Genomic DNA, 16,333 nt, shown 5'->3' with positions numbered 1-16,333 from the left:
GAATCCAGAACAGTAGGAATAACACCAAGTGCCTTCTCTCAACTTTATTGGTGGGTAAAGCACAATTTTCTTCCGCAACTAGAAAAATCTAGAAAGCTAAGTGGTCTCATACCCCTTTCTGTTGAAAACAAATAAACATTATCAGATTACACGGAATAATGACATTTCAAAAACAGAATGGCCCGAGGGGGCCGATTGAGCCATTTTCATACCCTTATAGGGATACAAATGTAATTTCATTGAACGGTTTACCACGTGTTAAGTACACAATGGCGAATATATTTAAGTGATTAACATTGAAAGATCACAAGGTAATGTAAGCGAGAGATAATCCATTAAACAAGTGTAACCACCAAAATGTTGAATGCAAGCACGCAAACGTGCATACTTTGTGTTGCATAGGTGCCGGATGTAAGTTCGTGGGATAAGTTCACTGCCTGTTGCACCTGTTCTGCGAGTACAGGCACAGTTAATACTGTTTGTGGATGACGCTAAAGATGTCGTCCGACTATGACCCACATGTGCTCGATTGTAGACAGACCAGGCGATTGGGCAGGCCGAGGTAACACGTCGACACTCTGTAGAGCGTGTTGGGTTACAACAGTGGTATGTGGGTGAGCGTTATCCTGTTGGAAAATACCCCTGAAATGCTGATCATGAATGGTACCACAATAGGCCGAATCACCTGATTGACGTACAAATGTGCAGTCAGGGTGCGTGGGATGACCACGAAAGTGCTCCTGCTGTTATACGAAATCGCACCCCAGGCCAGGTATAAAGGTCGAGTGGGTACAGTACGCAGACAGTTTTGTTGCAGATCGTCAACTGGTCTCCCTCTAACGAACACACGGCCGTTGCTGGCACCGAGGCAGAACCAGCTTTCATTAGAAAACACAACAGACCTCATCCACCCTGCATCCTGCCTTCCAGTGAGCTCTCGCTTGACACCACTGAAGTCCCAAATGAAGGTGGTTTAGGGTCAGTGGAATGCCCGCTACAGGGCATCTGGCTCGGAGCTGTCCTTGAAGCAACTTATTTATAATAATTCGTTGTGTCACCACTGTGGTGCCAACTGCTGCTCAAACAGCTGGTCCAGATGCAGTACAATGCACCAGAGCCGAACCCCGAACACGATGGTCTTCCCTCTCGGTTCCCAAATGGCTCTGAGCACTATGCGACTTAACTTCTGAGGTCATCAGTCGCCTAGAACTTAGAACTAATTAAACCTAACTAACCTAAGGACACCACACACAGCCATGCCCGAGGCAGGATTCGAACCTGCGACCGTAGCGGTCGCTCGGCTCCAGGCTGTAGCGCCTAGAACCGCACGGCCACTCAGGGCCGGCTTCCCTCTCGGTAGAGCCACGTGGCCGTCCGAAGCCCGGTCTTCTTCCGACAGTACATCCCCATGACCACAACTGCCAGCAATCATGTACAGTGCCCACATTCCTTCCAAGTCTTTTTGCAGTATCGCAGAAGGAACATCCAGCTTCCCGTTCCACTGTAACACGATCCCATTCAAATGCAAGGAGGTGTTGATATTGGTGTTTTTGTTACCTTAAAGACATTCTTGAATAACATCAACTCACCACGTCCAATCTCAAAGGTGACTAACGCTCACGACCCTTACAGCATGTATTTAAAGTACTTTTGATTTGCATTCTCATAGTGGTGCTACTAGCACCACTCTTATGTGACTGGGGCGAAATTTAAATAAACATCATCTTTCAGTAGTAGAAACATGCTTACCAACTTTCGTTCATGTAGCATAACTCCTTCTTCATATTGTAATTTTTTCCCTTCCCTATATTTGTCCCTATAAAAGAAACTAAACATTCGTCTCTGGCGATTAGTTCATTATCTCAAATTGCTCAGTTTAGGATTCTCTACATTTACAGGAAAGAGGCTGCAGTTATGAGAGTCGAACGATATAAGAAAGCTGTAGTTCTACATCTACATTTATATCCACATACATTCTCCGCAAGGCACCGTATGGTGCATGGCGGAGGGTACCTTGTACCACTACTAGTCGTTCCTTTTCCTGTTCTGCTTGTAAATAGAGCTTGGGAAAAACGACTGTTTATATGTCTCCGTACGAGACCTAATTTCTTGTATCTTCGCTGTCGTTGCGCTAAACGTACGTTGGTGGCAGTGAATCGCTCTGCAGTCAATTTCAAATGCCAGTCCTCTAAATTTTCTGAATAGCGTTTCGCAGATAGAAGAGAAAGAAGTAAGACAGTGTTGTAACCTCTCCCCAGTATTCTGAAATCAGTACACTGAGCAAGCATTAAAGGAAACAGAGGAGATATCTGGAAGGGACTTAGAGTTCAGAGGCAAGAAATAAAAACCTTGAGGTTTCCCGATGACACTGTAACACTGTCAGGAACGGCAAGATCTTGGAAGATTAGTTGAATGAAATGGATAACGTCTTGAAGAGAGGTGATGAACGCCATCAAGAGTAAAGAGCAAGTAATGGAATTTAGACGAGTAAAATCAGATGTTGATAGATTTGGATTACGAAATGAGACACCAAAAGTAGTAAAAGAGTCTTGTTATATGGGTGACAAGATAACTGACGATGGCCGATGTTGTGAGGATACAAAATGCAGATTGGCTTTTGCAAGAAAAGCGTTTCTGAATGGCTCTGAGCACTATGGGACTTAACATCTGTGGTCATCAGTCCCCTAGAACTTAGAACTACTTAAACCTAACTAACCTAAGGACATCACACACATCCATGCCCGAGGCAGGATTCGAACCTGCGACCGTAGCAGTCGCGCGGTTCCGGACTGAGCGCCGTAACCGCGAGACCACCGCGGCCGGCAGCGTTTCTGAGAAAGAGACTTTTGTTATTATCGGATGAAAATTTAAATGTTAGGCAGTCTTTCTGGGCGAATTTGTGTGGAATTTAGTTTTGTATGAAAGCGAAGCGTGATCGATAAACAGCGCAAACAAGAAGAGGATAGAAGCAATTGGAACGTGGTGCTATACGAGAAGGCTGAAGATTAAACGAAAAGATAAAATAAGTAAGGAGTTACTGAATGCAAATGAGGAAAGTAGAAATTTGTGGCACAGCTTGACTCAAAGAAAGGATCGGCTGACTGAACACATTTTGCGGCATGAAGGACTCGTCTGCTTGATAATGGAAAGATGCTGATAAAATTTGTAGCGAGACACCATGGCATGAGCACAGTAAGCAAGTTCAGATGAATCTATGTTGCAGTAGTCATGCCGAGATGAAGAGGGTGAAACAAAATAGACTAGCGTGGACAGCTACATCAAATCAGAATTACGACTGAAGACCACAACGACAAGACGCTAGGAAGGTAGCAGTATCATTGCTCCATCTTTTACTCCACACGCAGATGGAGGGCAAGAATAACAGTTGCCTGTCCCGCTGTGCGCGAGATCGAACTTCACTCATTATACCAATTCTGGCATTCCTCCTTATGTGTGATGGAGTCTAGTCCTACACTGTGGCGACAAAAGACATGGGATACCGAGTTACACATATACCGATGGCGGTAGAATCGCGTACACAAGGTATAAAACGGCAGTGCATTCGCGGAGCTGTCATTTGTACTCAGGTAGTTCATGTGAAAACGTTTGCAACGCGATTATCACCCCATGATGGGAGTTAACACACTCTTAAAGCGGACTAGTAGTTGTAGCTAGATGCATGGGACATTCCATTTCGGAAACCGTTAGGGAATTAAATATTCCGAGAACCACAGTATGAAGACTGTGCCGACAATTCCAAATTTCAAGCATTACCTCTCACCGCGGTCAACGCAGTAACTGACGGCCTACACTTTAACGGCCGGGATCAGTGGCGTTTGGGTAGAGTCATAGCGCTAACACACAAACAACACTGCGTGAAACAACCGCAGAAATCAATGTGAGACGTACGGCGAGCGCAATTGTCAGGACAGTGCGGCGAAATTTGGCATTGATGGGTTATGGTAGCAGACGACCGACGCGAGTACCTTTGTTAACAGCGCGACATCGTCTGCAGATCTTGGGCTCGTGATTTTAGTTGTTGGACGCTAGACGACTGGAAAACCGGGGTCTAGTAAGGTGAGTCCCGATTTCGGTAGGTAAGAGCTGATGGTAGGGTTCAAGTGTGGCGCAGACCCTACGAAGCCATGGACCCAGGTTGTCAACAAGACACTGTGCAATCTGGTGGTGACTCCATAATGGTGTGGGCTGCGTTTACATGAAATGGACTGTGTCCTCTGGCCCAACTGCACCCATCATTGACTGGAAATTGTTATGTTCGGACTCGTGGATTTCATGTACGAAGGCTGTCCAGAAAGTTACGATCGGTCGCGAAATGGAAACGACTATGAAAATCCGATAAAGCTTTGCAAAGATGTGTTGGGCAGTGTCTCTAGTATGACTCTAGCTGGAATTTTGTCGCTCTTTTCATTCCTGAGCTCTTAGTGAGTGCGTAAAGATGTTATAGAAAATAGTGTCTCCCGCCAAGTACGAGGGTCTGGTGAGAATTTTCCCCTGAAGCTATGCAACGAACATTACATAACAGTCGTGCGGTTTCTTCTTCAAGACAATTCTCAGCCTCATTCTGCAGGGGCAATGAAGATGTTCCTGCATCGTTTCAATTGGAAATGTTTGGTTACCCACAATACAGCCCGTAATTGTCTCCCACTGAGTTTCATCTCTGCTCAAACGAACCGCTGGTTATGAAGACAACATTTTGGCACAGACAACGAGCTTTAGGCCAGCGTAGAGAATTGGCGGAAAGCAATGGCGGCTGCCTTCTATGATGAGGGTATTGGAAAGTTGGTACAACGCTACGACGAATGTCTGAGTCAGAACGGCGACTACGTAGAGAAGTAGCTGAAAGGTGTAGCTAACTGTTACAAATGAAACATTTCTGATTTTCACTGTGATTTTCATTTCGCGATCAATCGTAACTTACTTTCTGGACAGCCATCGTATATAAACAACAATGGAACGTTTGTGTATTACAAGGAACCATGTCACCCATCCACAATAGTTGGTAACTGGTTTGAAGAATATTCTGGTAAATTCGGGCGAATGATTTGGCCGCCCATGTCACCCGTTATGAATCCCATCGAACATCCATGGGACATAAATGAGATGCCAATTTCGAACAAAATCCTGCGCCGGCAACACTATCGCAGTTATGGACGGCTATAGAGGCAGCATAGCTCAATATTTCTGCACGGGACTTGCAACGGCTTGTTGAGTCCATGCCAGGTCGAGCTGCTACAATAAGCCGGGTAAATGAGGTCCGACACGGTATTAAGAGGTATGCTACGTCTTTTTTTCACCTCAATGTATGTTCCTCGACTCCTCTTGGAAGGTTTTGCGCTTGAATTTTAAGAGCGGTCTCTTTTTTGCGATACGTGAGTCTTTGCTTTACCTCGTCTCACTGAGTTTGTCGTGTTTAAGATACTGAATTGCTGCAGCATTTTTTTCATCCTCATAGACACCATACGAGTCAGTTGCCTCTTATGTAATCCTTGGGAAACTAGGAGCATCCCCTGCGTTACAGCTGGTGGGTGCATTGATCTGGAAATTCCAAAGCACCGTTTCTTAATAGCACATACTCTACTGTCTTCACGGATACATTTCCTCGCATAATTCCCTTATTACAATTTCTTACAATCATAAAACACATTTGTAATGCTCTTACGTGTCCATGAAATACAGTATGCAATGAATAACAACGTGAATAATACTCTTTTCTGTTTCAGAGGTTTCACAATCCGGTGGAGGTCTTCCAGGAGCTACAGGAAGATGAGGAGCCCTGCTACGGGAAAAAATGCACTTCCAACGAGCATTGCTGCCCGGGAACAGTCTGCGTGGACGTAGATGGAAGTGAGTATATTACTCACTGCTGCTGGTCTCATCACTTTCGTAGCTTCCGTAGACACCCTCTAGGCTGCCACAATGATTCTCGTCTGTATATGCACTGAGACGACATGACGTCACACTGACTTAAGTACATTCGAGACTAGTCCAGTGTAACTAAAACCGTATCTGTAAAGAAAGTCTTACTGATGTGTGGCAGTGTCACTTTCTTTTGTAGTCACTTCAATTCTACATGGTAACCAATGCTGGTAGTTGAGGGTACTTCTCAAACAACCGCCATTGTTCATGGCTGACAATGTGTGACAGCACTCGCTACCACACATATAAACTTCTCATAGTTGTCTCTCTATCACAAGAAATAGCGACTTAAGGGCAATTTGTCATTCGCAACACTGAGACAACTTTTCATCAGTCCTCGGTGTAGGAAGCCGCAGAAGGAATTGTATGTCGGATGGCACTGAAAGAAATGCATACTCTAGAAAAGTTATCGCAGCGAGAACTCCATTGTAAGTCCATACTCTATCCCATACCACAACGAAATTAATATTCCTGTCAGCTTCTATCGAGACAAGTTTAGGTTATCTTCTATTGCAATCCTCTTACCAGTTTTCAAATTTTCCTTTTAAATATTCTTCATCGAAGCTTTTCCATTGACACTCTGCGGTACTTTATCACACCGATCAAGCACGTTCTTCGTCCGAAAAGATGAAAAATCGTAGCGTTAATGTAACATTTAAAAAGGTACTCCTATACCCTACATTTTGTATTCCAGCTCAAGTTAACATTTTACTACAGCTGTGTTTCTGTGCTTCTACATATACCTCTACAATAGACGAAACCCATAGGCAGAATAGTGGAGGGCTCGATTGTGTACCAATATCATTTTCCCTTTTCTTCCCCACTGGCGGGTACTGACGCGAGAAGAACAACTGTAAGCATGCCTCCAAGATCTGATCGACTTTTTTTCAGATTTCATCACTATCATCATTACGCAAAGTCTGTGAGAGTAAGGAATATCTTTCTGATACGTCTTGGTTAGTGTATCCTTGATCTTCCGAACAACCATACTGCTTAAACAAATTCTTGCGGAATGGCATAACTTGTCTTTAAACATCTAGCACCTCATCGGTTAATAAAGGATCCCAGAGTAAAAAAATCATACACAAACGACCAACAAACGAATTGTGTATACGATTTTCATTTTGGATGGACAGTGATTTCAAATAATGCTATTGCAATCAGTATCCAGTTATTTCGCCAACTTACGAGAAAATCCTACAGTTACGTACGCAGAGCTCACTTTGCAGACTTTGCACCAAGCAGTGTTCAACAGTTCTTCGGGAGGCATTTAAAAACAATCTTCAAGTGAACTATATAACTGCGTCGAGGGAGCAGATGCTATAGGAGACATGGTCCCATAACTCCCTCCTGACATCATTTCGCATCTGTTTTATAGCCAATAGTCTCATTAGGAAGAACCAATATCCACAATTAGTGAGAGTCGATATCAGTGCCTAATGCTTTCACAAGAGACCCTTCTAATTTAGACGGCCTCTGTAATCATAATATGAAGTACCTCTGTCTTCTATAGTGTTGTGGAGCAAAGTGTGGGTGTTCAGCTGGAGAAACCATCATGAACTAATTTTCTCACATTGTTTTTCTCAACAACATGCCGAATGTGCTCACAACCTGATAAAACAACAACACGAAGTGGCACAGCGGTAAGACAGTGGACTTCCTTGCCATGTCTCCCTATACCGAATATCTACTCTATCTGCAAAAATATCATCGTTGTCAATATGTTAAACAACAATCACCATTCTCCTTCTCCTGAAAACCTTCCATAATCCCAAATGAGGTTTCCCTCTGATATTTATTTCATTTCAATTTATTACTTTAGATCGGTTATACAACTTGAGCCACATACTGAAAAACAGCTTAGTGACAATATGTAACTACAGTGTCTATGAGGAACATTATCTGGAACATTATCTTACAGGTTATGTATCTTCAAATATTTTGCAATCTTTTGTGAGTCCGATTCTCTTCGCCTTGCAGTTCCTTTTAATTTCATTTGTAGCTACATCTTTTTGTTTTGTTTTCTACAGATATGTGATAATGACAATGTCTGAAACTTATTATACTGGAGTAGTAAATACACCTTCCACACACTGAACGACTTTACCCAAGGCTACCTACTTAAGCTTTAGCAGACTTAACGTATGTTGCAACACGGTTCCATAACAGCTGCATGACTTCATGTCGCAACTAAGTTACAGCCAACTGTTTCATTACAAAAAACTAATATCCACACTTAATGAGAGTAGCTCTAAGTGCCTAAAGATTTCTCAAGGTACACTTATACTTTGGATGGTCTCTGTAGTCATAATATGAGGTATGTCTGTCTACTGTAGTGTTGTGGGGCAACATCATTCACACTCTTTAATGCCACCACTAAATTATTTCAAGTGCGTATGTTCAGGTGGAGGAATAATGTTGAACTAGTTTTCTAGCCCTGTTATACTTAATGAAATGACGAATGTGCCTATACCCAGATGAATATACCGAGTGAGGTAGTGCAGTGGCAAGACACTAGACTCACATTCGGGAGGACAGAAGTTCAAATCCCTGTCTGGCCATCCACATTTACATTTCTGTGCTGAGCCTAAATCGCTTAGGACAAATACATGGATGGTTCCTTTGAAATGAATATATCTTACTTCCCTGCAATGCTTCTCTAATCTCAGCATGTGCTCCATCTCTAACGACCTCTTTGTTGTAAGGGTGTTAAACTCTAATCTTCATTCTCCTTCCTCTGACAAATTTTTATGATCCATACCCAGGTTGTCGAGTTGTGAGAGTTATCATTATCCCTTTGGTATGTGATATTCCCTATTGGTGTGGCTGTGCATCAGTCTGGTGGGAAGGGTGAAGTGTGTGAGTGGCTTGCCTCACACAGAATATAGGCGCCGAACATATGCAAACTTATTGATGTGGACATCCCTAGATGACCACATCCGAGACGAGGTACAGCTGACAAAGGATCTGTGGGTGAGGTGGTACGTATATGCTTACAATTTACATGACATGAAAGTGATAGTTTATCACTTATGACGACATGCCCATTTTTTAAATTATGATTGTGCTGTGTATACCATGTCTGTCATTCTATGCCTGAAAATTTTCACTTTGTTTCATATCAAATACTTATGAATATATTGTGTCTGTGTGATTTTTTGCGATATGATACATTCTTGTTGGTGCCTTCAAACTTTATTCACCGACATTGTTGTTTGTGCCAAGTGTATTTTCTTGTCATTGAGTGATTTTATTGTGTTCACTTTTTTTATGTCCCCATATTTTTTTTTAGTGCTACGCCTAAGGCTGGTGCATGCAAGTCATTAGGACTTAACCGGCCAGTGGCACTGTTCCTCCTTTAGGTTAAGCGCTCAAAGGCTGAAAAGACTGGTGCATGCGGGTCAATGACCTAACCGGTCTCGGGAGAAAGCATGTAATACAGTTAAACTTCGTTAACCCGAATCCGAAGGAACCGCAAAATCCAGAGTTAGTGTTAAAAAAATTCGTGTTAAGTGAAACACTCAGATTTTAATAAGTATACATGTCAAGCAGTACACTAATGTGTAATACACTACACTATCAATCACGTTATTGTAGACTTATAACACTATAAAGTGATTGTAAAATCGAAATACTCACAAATCATGTACGTTACTTCTAGGAAAATATTCGGTCTTTGTTCGCTGATGTTTATGGGGACGATAATATTTCGTAATTTCACAACCGATTTTAATGATAGCTTCCGTAAACCCAGCACTGACGTCAGATGTTGAAGCGAACCGTTCTAATCAGTCCAAGACTGTAAACGTCACCCGATGGGTACGTGCAATGGTATCTGTATTCTCTCCCTCTTCACGTTCTTCTGATGGCCCTTCTTGCACCTCGTTTACAGCTTTTGGCACATCCAATTCCACACAGGCACATACGGCAACATCATCGTCTACACTAATGAATTCTTCATAACTATTCCCAGGGTTCGACACGTCCTGCAGAACTGTCCATTCATCAGGTGAAGTGGAATCTTCTAACTCGTGGAAACCATCAGTGTTGCTATGTCTCCAAGCTCTGTTAAAGCACTCCCCTATTTGATGTGGGGATACTGAGTTCCAGGTTGCTGCGATGGCTTTTATTGTGTCAAGCACATTCCAATTTGGGGTTGCACTATTGTTTTCAGCTGCGCGAATTACAGCTCTTACAAGTCACTTACGATAAGCTCTCTTTATGAGAGAGATTATGCCTTGGTCTAAAGGCTGAAGGCGGCTTGTGGCGTTGGGTGGAAAAAACCGAACCTTTATTTTTTATAGGTTCAGATCATGAACGTTATGGGCAGTACATCTGTCCAATGTAAGAAGAACTTGTCTATTTTGAGCAATCATTCGACTGTTTAAACGAAGAAGCCACTTGCGAAATGATGTGCCACCGATCCAACCTCTCTTGTCGTAAGAGTAGATGCAAGGTAAAGTGTCCATATTTATGTTTTTAAAACAACGTGGTATCTCGGATTTACCGATAACCCACGGACAAAATTTCTCACTGCCGTCCGCATTACAGTACAACAGTCACACGTTGTTTGCTTCTTGCTCCACCGTGACGCTTATCATCTTTTATCCTCAGGGTGTGATTTGGTAAAAGATTGTAGAAAAATCCAGTTTCATCCATGTTAAACACACCACACGAGGCATACCTTTCCCTCACTCGGTTGAATTCATGCAACCCGCTGTTCGCACTTTCTTCATCAACTTTATTTGCTTCACCACAAATTTGTACAGATGAAATTGAGTGTCTCTTTTGGAACCGATACAACCGAGCTGCAGAACAACGGAAGTCTTCGATGCCCTTATCTTTAGCAATATCATTTGCTTTTGACTGAATCACAGGGCCAGTTAAAGGTATGTTGGATGCACGCATATGATTGAACCATTGTAGCAGTAACGTCTCGATGTCTCCATACTTAGCGGTACGAAGTCGTTTAGATTTGTTTCCAGAACCTGATGCCACAGCAGTAATAATTATTTCACGATTCTTAATAATCGGAAATAAAGCAGATTTAGGTATTCCAAATTGCTCTGCAATAGCTGTTTTCCTTGGTACCGCGGTCCACATCATCTAGAATCTTAAGCTTTAGCTGTCCATTTAGAACTGTCTGTTTCCTCTTTGCCATTTTCGCGTGGTGCGGTACCGGTTGTAACTGTAGTTTGTATTCAGTATTCCAACTTGATACAGCTACAACTAACAGAGAACCTGTCAAATCTGGCACTGAGTGCATTCCTAAATGCTGCTGCACACATTATTGAATGTCTTACAATGTACAGCATACGCTGATTGTTGAGGTTATAACCGCGGCTACAGACATACAATACGTTAAAAAAGATTCAACAATAAGTATAATTAGCTTTGTAACTACATTTCTTACATTCAATTCGCAAATAACATTACGCTTTAGAATACTTTAAGATCGGAAGTTTGTGTTACAGTGAAATTTAATTACGCTCGGAACTGAAACAGAGTTCATAATTCGCCTTAACCGAAATTCGTGTTAACCGATAAAACATACCATAAGAACTAAAGTATTCCTGGCGAGACCAATATTTTTTTTTTCGCAGTAACCAAGAGTTCGTCTTATTCGAGTTCGCGCTAACGAGGTTATACTGTACGTTAGTTTTAAGGCCGATATTTAACATTTCCATGTGCATTTATATTATGTGTGTTTATTATTTCACAATATTTCCTGCTGTGTCATGTTATTGTCGTCTTTCCATTGTTTATTGCGAATATTCATACTTTCCCTTGTTCAATACCTGTAAGTGTGTTCTTATATCCGTGTCGTATTGTTTGGTGTGTTATGTCCTTGTTATTGTTTGGAATGTCGTTTCTTATATTCTATAGCTACATGGAAAGGCGAGGTATTAATAGTTTGTACGGCGTTGTGTGTTCACCATTCTTATGCTGTGGGACTGTTGTAGCAGCAGTCTCCTGTCGACAGGAAAAGACTTTTTGTAGAAATATCTTAAGACCCTTGAGTCAACGTTTTCCATCTTGTACGTCAGCTATTACATGCAGACTATCAATATGTGCTGCCCACAACGAGCTGATTAGGTCTCTGAGGAAAACTCATTTTCTGGTACCAAGCTGACTTTCATATTTTATCAACATATTTTGACGTTGGAATTATGAGATATATGTACATAAAATGTAGCTATATATGAGATAAGAACTAGCTACAAAACCTAGGTAATCATAAAAGTAAAAGTATTAAATATAAGTAGAAGACACACACAAATCCTAGAGAATGACAATTCGTGAAATTGTTAACTATATGCTGGCTTCAATGAAGGTGTTATATTTTGATATTTTGAGATCTGCCAAATGGGAGAACAATCATCATTGGAAGTTTCTCTCTGATATTTATTTCAATTCAATATACTACTTCAGCTCGGTTATACAATTTGAGCCACATACGGAAAAGCAGCGTAGTGCATCTGACAAATTTAATTTGTCAATCAACGATAATCTGGTAATTTATGGCCAATGTGCGAGCGTTGACGTAGACAATAGTAGCAGGTGTAATGTAGGTCTCTGACTGCTGCATGGAAGCCCCCAAATTATAAAGGGCAAAAAAATTAGAATGAAGGCAGTCGCTTGGTCTGGAATTATTGTTAGTAAAAGCACTCAGGGTAGCAGACGAACGCCACATCAAACTGTTTATACTATATCAGGCATATATGGAAGAAAATATGGGGCAGTAAATGCTATATCCTACGAGTGATAATCCGAGGAATTGTGGCTTATTTGCCAGTGCTGACGAAAGCGAAATTGGTGACTGAAAGGTGAGAGTGTGAGCGGTGGTTGGAGGGTCCCACATCATTAAAAACAAATAATCATTCAAAAAGTCAGTCGCAGGAGGTACGCTGTTACTAGTGCAAGTAGTGGAGAGGAAAGAGCCACCTCACATGGAGACACATTCGGCAATAGTGACTGCTTAAGCCAAACTATACCTCAACTCTTTATTACAAAGGCTAGCACCCATTTAATTTTTGACAAGCTAATGCTACCAGTCGTCAGTACCTCTATACTTGTTATCCTCAAACCCATTCATTATGCCTACTGGGGTTGTCTGGGTGTGACTCGTCGTTATACAATTTGGTACATGGGATCCAACATGGTTGGTGTGTGTGTTCAACAACTTGGTTCGACACGTGTGATTAGTCTCACACAGAATATCAGTATCCAGAACATGTATCTTAGTCCAAGAAATAAGCACATTTTTATCATTGTGCTAATGATTCTTATTACTACAACATTTAACTACAGTATCTATGAGGAACGTGATATTACAGGTTATGTCTGTTCAAATGATTTGCAAACATTGGTGAGTGCGATTTTCATTGCCTTGCAGTCAATTTTATTTTAATTTATAGCTACATCTTTTTATTTTGGTTTCTACAGATATGTGATAATAACTATGTCTGAAACTTATTATACTGGAGTAGTAAATACACCTTCTATTCACTGAACGACTTTACCCAAAGATACCTACACCAGATTTTGCAAACGTCTCGTATGTTTCAACACAGTGCCATAACAGCTGCATGACTTCATGTCACAACTAAGATACAGCCAACTGTTTCATTAGAAAAAACTAATATCCACTCTTAATGAGTGTAGCTCTAAGTGCCTGAGAATTTCTCACGGTTCACTTCTACTTTAGATGGCTCTGTAGTCATAATATGAGGTATGTCTTTCTTCTGTAGGTTAGTTGGACAACATCACTCAACTTCTTTAATGCCACCACTAAATTATTTCAAGTGCGTGTGTGCAGGTGGAGAAACAAACTTAATCTAGTTTTCTAGGCCTGTTGTACTCAACGAAATGACGAATGTGTCTATACCCTGACGAATATACCGAGTCAAGTCGTGCAGTGGTAAGACACTGGACCTGCATTTGGGAGGACAGCAGTTCAAATCCCTGTCTGGCCATCCACATTTACATTTCTGTGCTGAGCCTAAATCGCTTAGGAAAATTACATGTGTGGTTCCTTTGAAATGAATATATCTCTCACTTCCCTTCAATGCTTCTCTAATCTCAGCATATGCTCCATCTCTAACGACCTCAATGTTGTCAGGGAGTTAAACCCTAACCTTCATTCTCCTTCTCCTGACAAATTTTCATAATCCATACCCAGGTTGTCGAGTTGTGAGAGTTATCATTATTCCTTTGGTATGTGATATTCGCTATTGGTGTGGCTGTGTATCAGTCTGGTGGGAAGTGTGAAGTGTGTGAGTGGCTTGCCTCACACAGAATATAGGTGCCGAACAGATGCAAACTTACTGATGTGGACATCCCAAGATGACCACAACCGAGACGAGGTACAGCTGACGAAGGATCTGTGGGTGAGGTGGTACGTATATGCTTACAAATTACATGACATGGAAGTGATAGTTTATCACTTATTATGACATGTCCATTTTTTGAATTATGATTGTGCTGTGTATACCATGTCTGTCATTCTATGCCTGAAAATTTTCACTTTGTTTCATATCAAATACTTATGAATATATTGTGTCTGTGTGATTTTTTGCGATATGATACATTCTTGTTGGTGCCTTCAAACTTTATTCACCGACATTGTTGTTTGTGCCAAGTGTATTTTCTTGTCTTTGTGTCATTTTATTGTGTTCACTTTTTTTATGTCCCCATATTTTTTTTTAGTGCTACGCCTAAGGCTGGTGCATGCAAGTCATTAGGACTTAACCGGCCAGTGGCACTGTTCCTCCTTTAGGTTAAGCGCTCAAAGGCTGAAAAGACTGGTGCATGCGGGTCAATGACCTAACCGGTCTCGGGAGAAAGCATGTAAACAGTTAAACTTCGTTAACCCGAATCCGAACGGACCGAAAAATCCGGAGTTCGTGTTAAAAAAATTCGTGTTAAGTGAAACACTCAGATTTTAATACATATACATGTAGAGCAGTACACTAATGTGTAATACACTACACTATCAATCACATTATTGTAGACTTGTAACACTATAGAGTGATTGTAAAACCGAAATACTCACAAATCATGTACGTTACTTCTTGGAAAATATTCGGTCGTTGTTCGCTGACATTCATGTTAACGATAGTATTTTGTAATTTCACAACCGATTTTAATGATAGCTTCCGTAAACACAGCACTGACGTCAGATGTTGATGTTAACCATTCTTATCTGTCTAACGCTGTAAACATCTCCTAACGGGAAGGTGCAATGGTATCTGTTTTTTCTTCCTCAAGACTTTCTTCCGAAGGCTTTTCTTGCACCTCATTATCAGCTTTTGGCACATACAGTATTCCTGGCGGGAATAATATTTTTTGCGCGAAAAACAGAGAGTTCGACTTATTCGAGTTCTCGTTAACGAGGTTATACTGTACGTTAGTTTTAAGGTTGATATTTAACTTTTCCATGTGCATTTATATTATGTGTGTTTAGTATTTCACAATATTTCCTGCTGTGTCATGTTATTATCGTCTTTCCATTGTTTATTGCGAATATTCATACTTTCCCTTGTTCAATACCTGTAAGTGTGTTCTTATATCCGTGTCGTATTGTTTGGTGTGTTATCTCCTTTTGATTGTTTGGGATGTCGTTTCTTATTTTCTATAGCTACATCCAAAGGGAAGGTATTAAGGGTTTGTACTGCATTGTGTGTTCACCTTTTGTTTGCTATGGGACTGTTGTAGCAGGAGTCTCCTGTCGACAGGGAAAGAGTTTTTGTAGAAATATCTTAACACCCTTGAGTCAACGTTTTCACTCTTGTATGCCAGGTATTACATCCAGACTGTCAATAGGTGCTGCCCACAATGGGGTGATTAGGTCTCTGAGGAAAAGTCATTTTCTGGTACCAAGCTGACTTTCATACTCTAGAAACATATTTTCGACGTTGTCATCATCAGATACCTGTACTAACAATGTAGCTATAAATGAAATATAAACTAGTTACAAAATCTAGGTAATCGTACAAATAAAAGTATTAAAATCAGTAGAAGACACATACAGTTAGTAGCGAATAATTCGTGAAATTGTTGCCTGTATGCTGGCTCCAATGAAGGGGTCATTATTTTGACTTTTTGAAATGTGTCAAATAGGAGAACTATCATCATTGGAAGTTTCTCTCCGATATTTATTCTATTCAATTTACTATTTCAGTTCGGTTATACAATCTGAGCCACATACTGAAAACCAGCGCAGTGCCCCTGGCAAATTTCATTTGTCTACAAGGATAATGTGGGTACTTACGGCCAATGTGCGAGCATTGACGTAGACAATACTAGCAAGTGGAATGTAGGCCTCTGACTGCTGGATGGAAGCCCCCAAATTATAAAGGGCGAAAAACTTAGAATGAAGGCAGTCGCTTGGTCT

General features: G+C 41.2%; 1 protein-coding gene across 1 annotated transcript in view; it reads left to right on the top strand.

Annotated features, from left to right (window-relative positions):
• Positions 1-16,333, top strand: part of LOC124721825 (ITG-like peptide) — an 87,656-nt gene that overhangs the window by 39,497 nt on the left and 31,826 nt on the right. The window contains exon 3 of the mRNA XM_047246947.1: positions 5,742-5,865. Coding sequence (XP_047102903.1) covers positions 5,742-5,865 — 124 coding nt within the window. The remainder of the gene's footprint in view (positions 1-5,741; positions 5,866-16,333) is intronic.

This window comes from Schistocerca piceifrons, chromosome X (assembly GCF_021461385.2).
Source record: "Schistocerca piceifrons isolate TAMUIC-IGC-003096 chromosome X, iqSchPice1.1, whole genome shotgun sequence".
Lineage (NCBI taxonomy): Eukaryota > Metazoa > Arthropoda > Insecta > Orthoptera > Acrididae > Schistocerca > Schistocerca piceifrons.
Note: the sequence above shows the minus strand (reverse complement) of the source record. Positions and strands in the feature narration are given on the sequence as shown.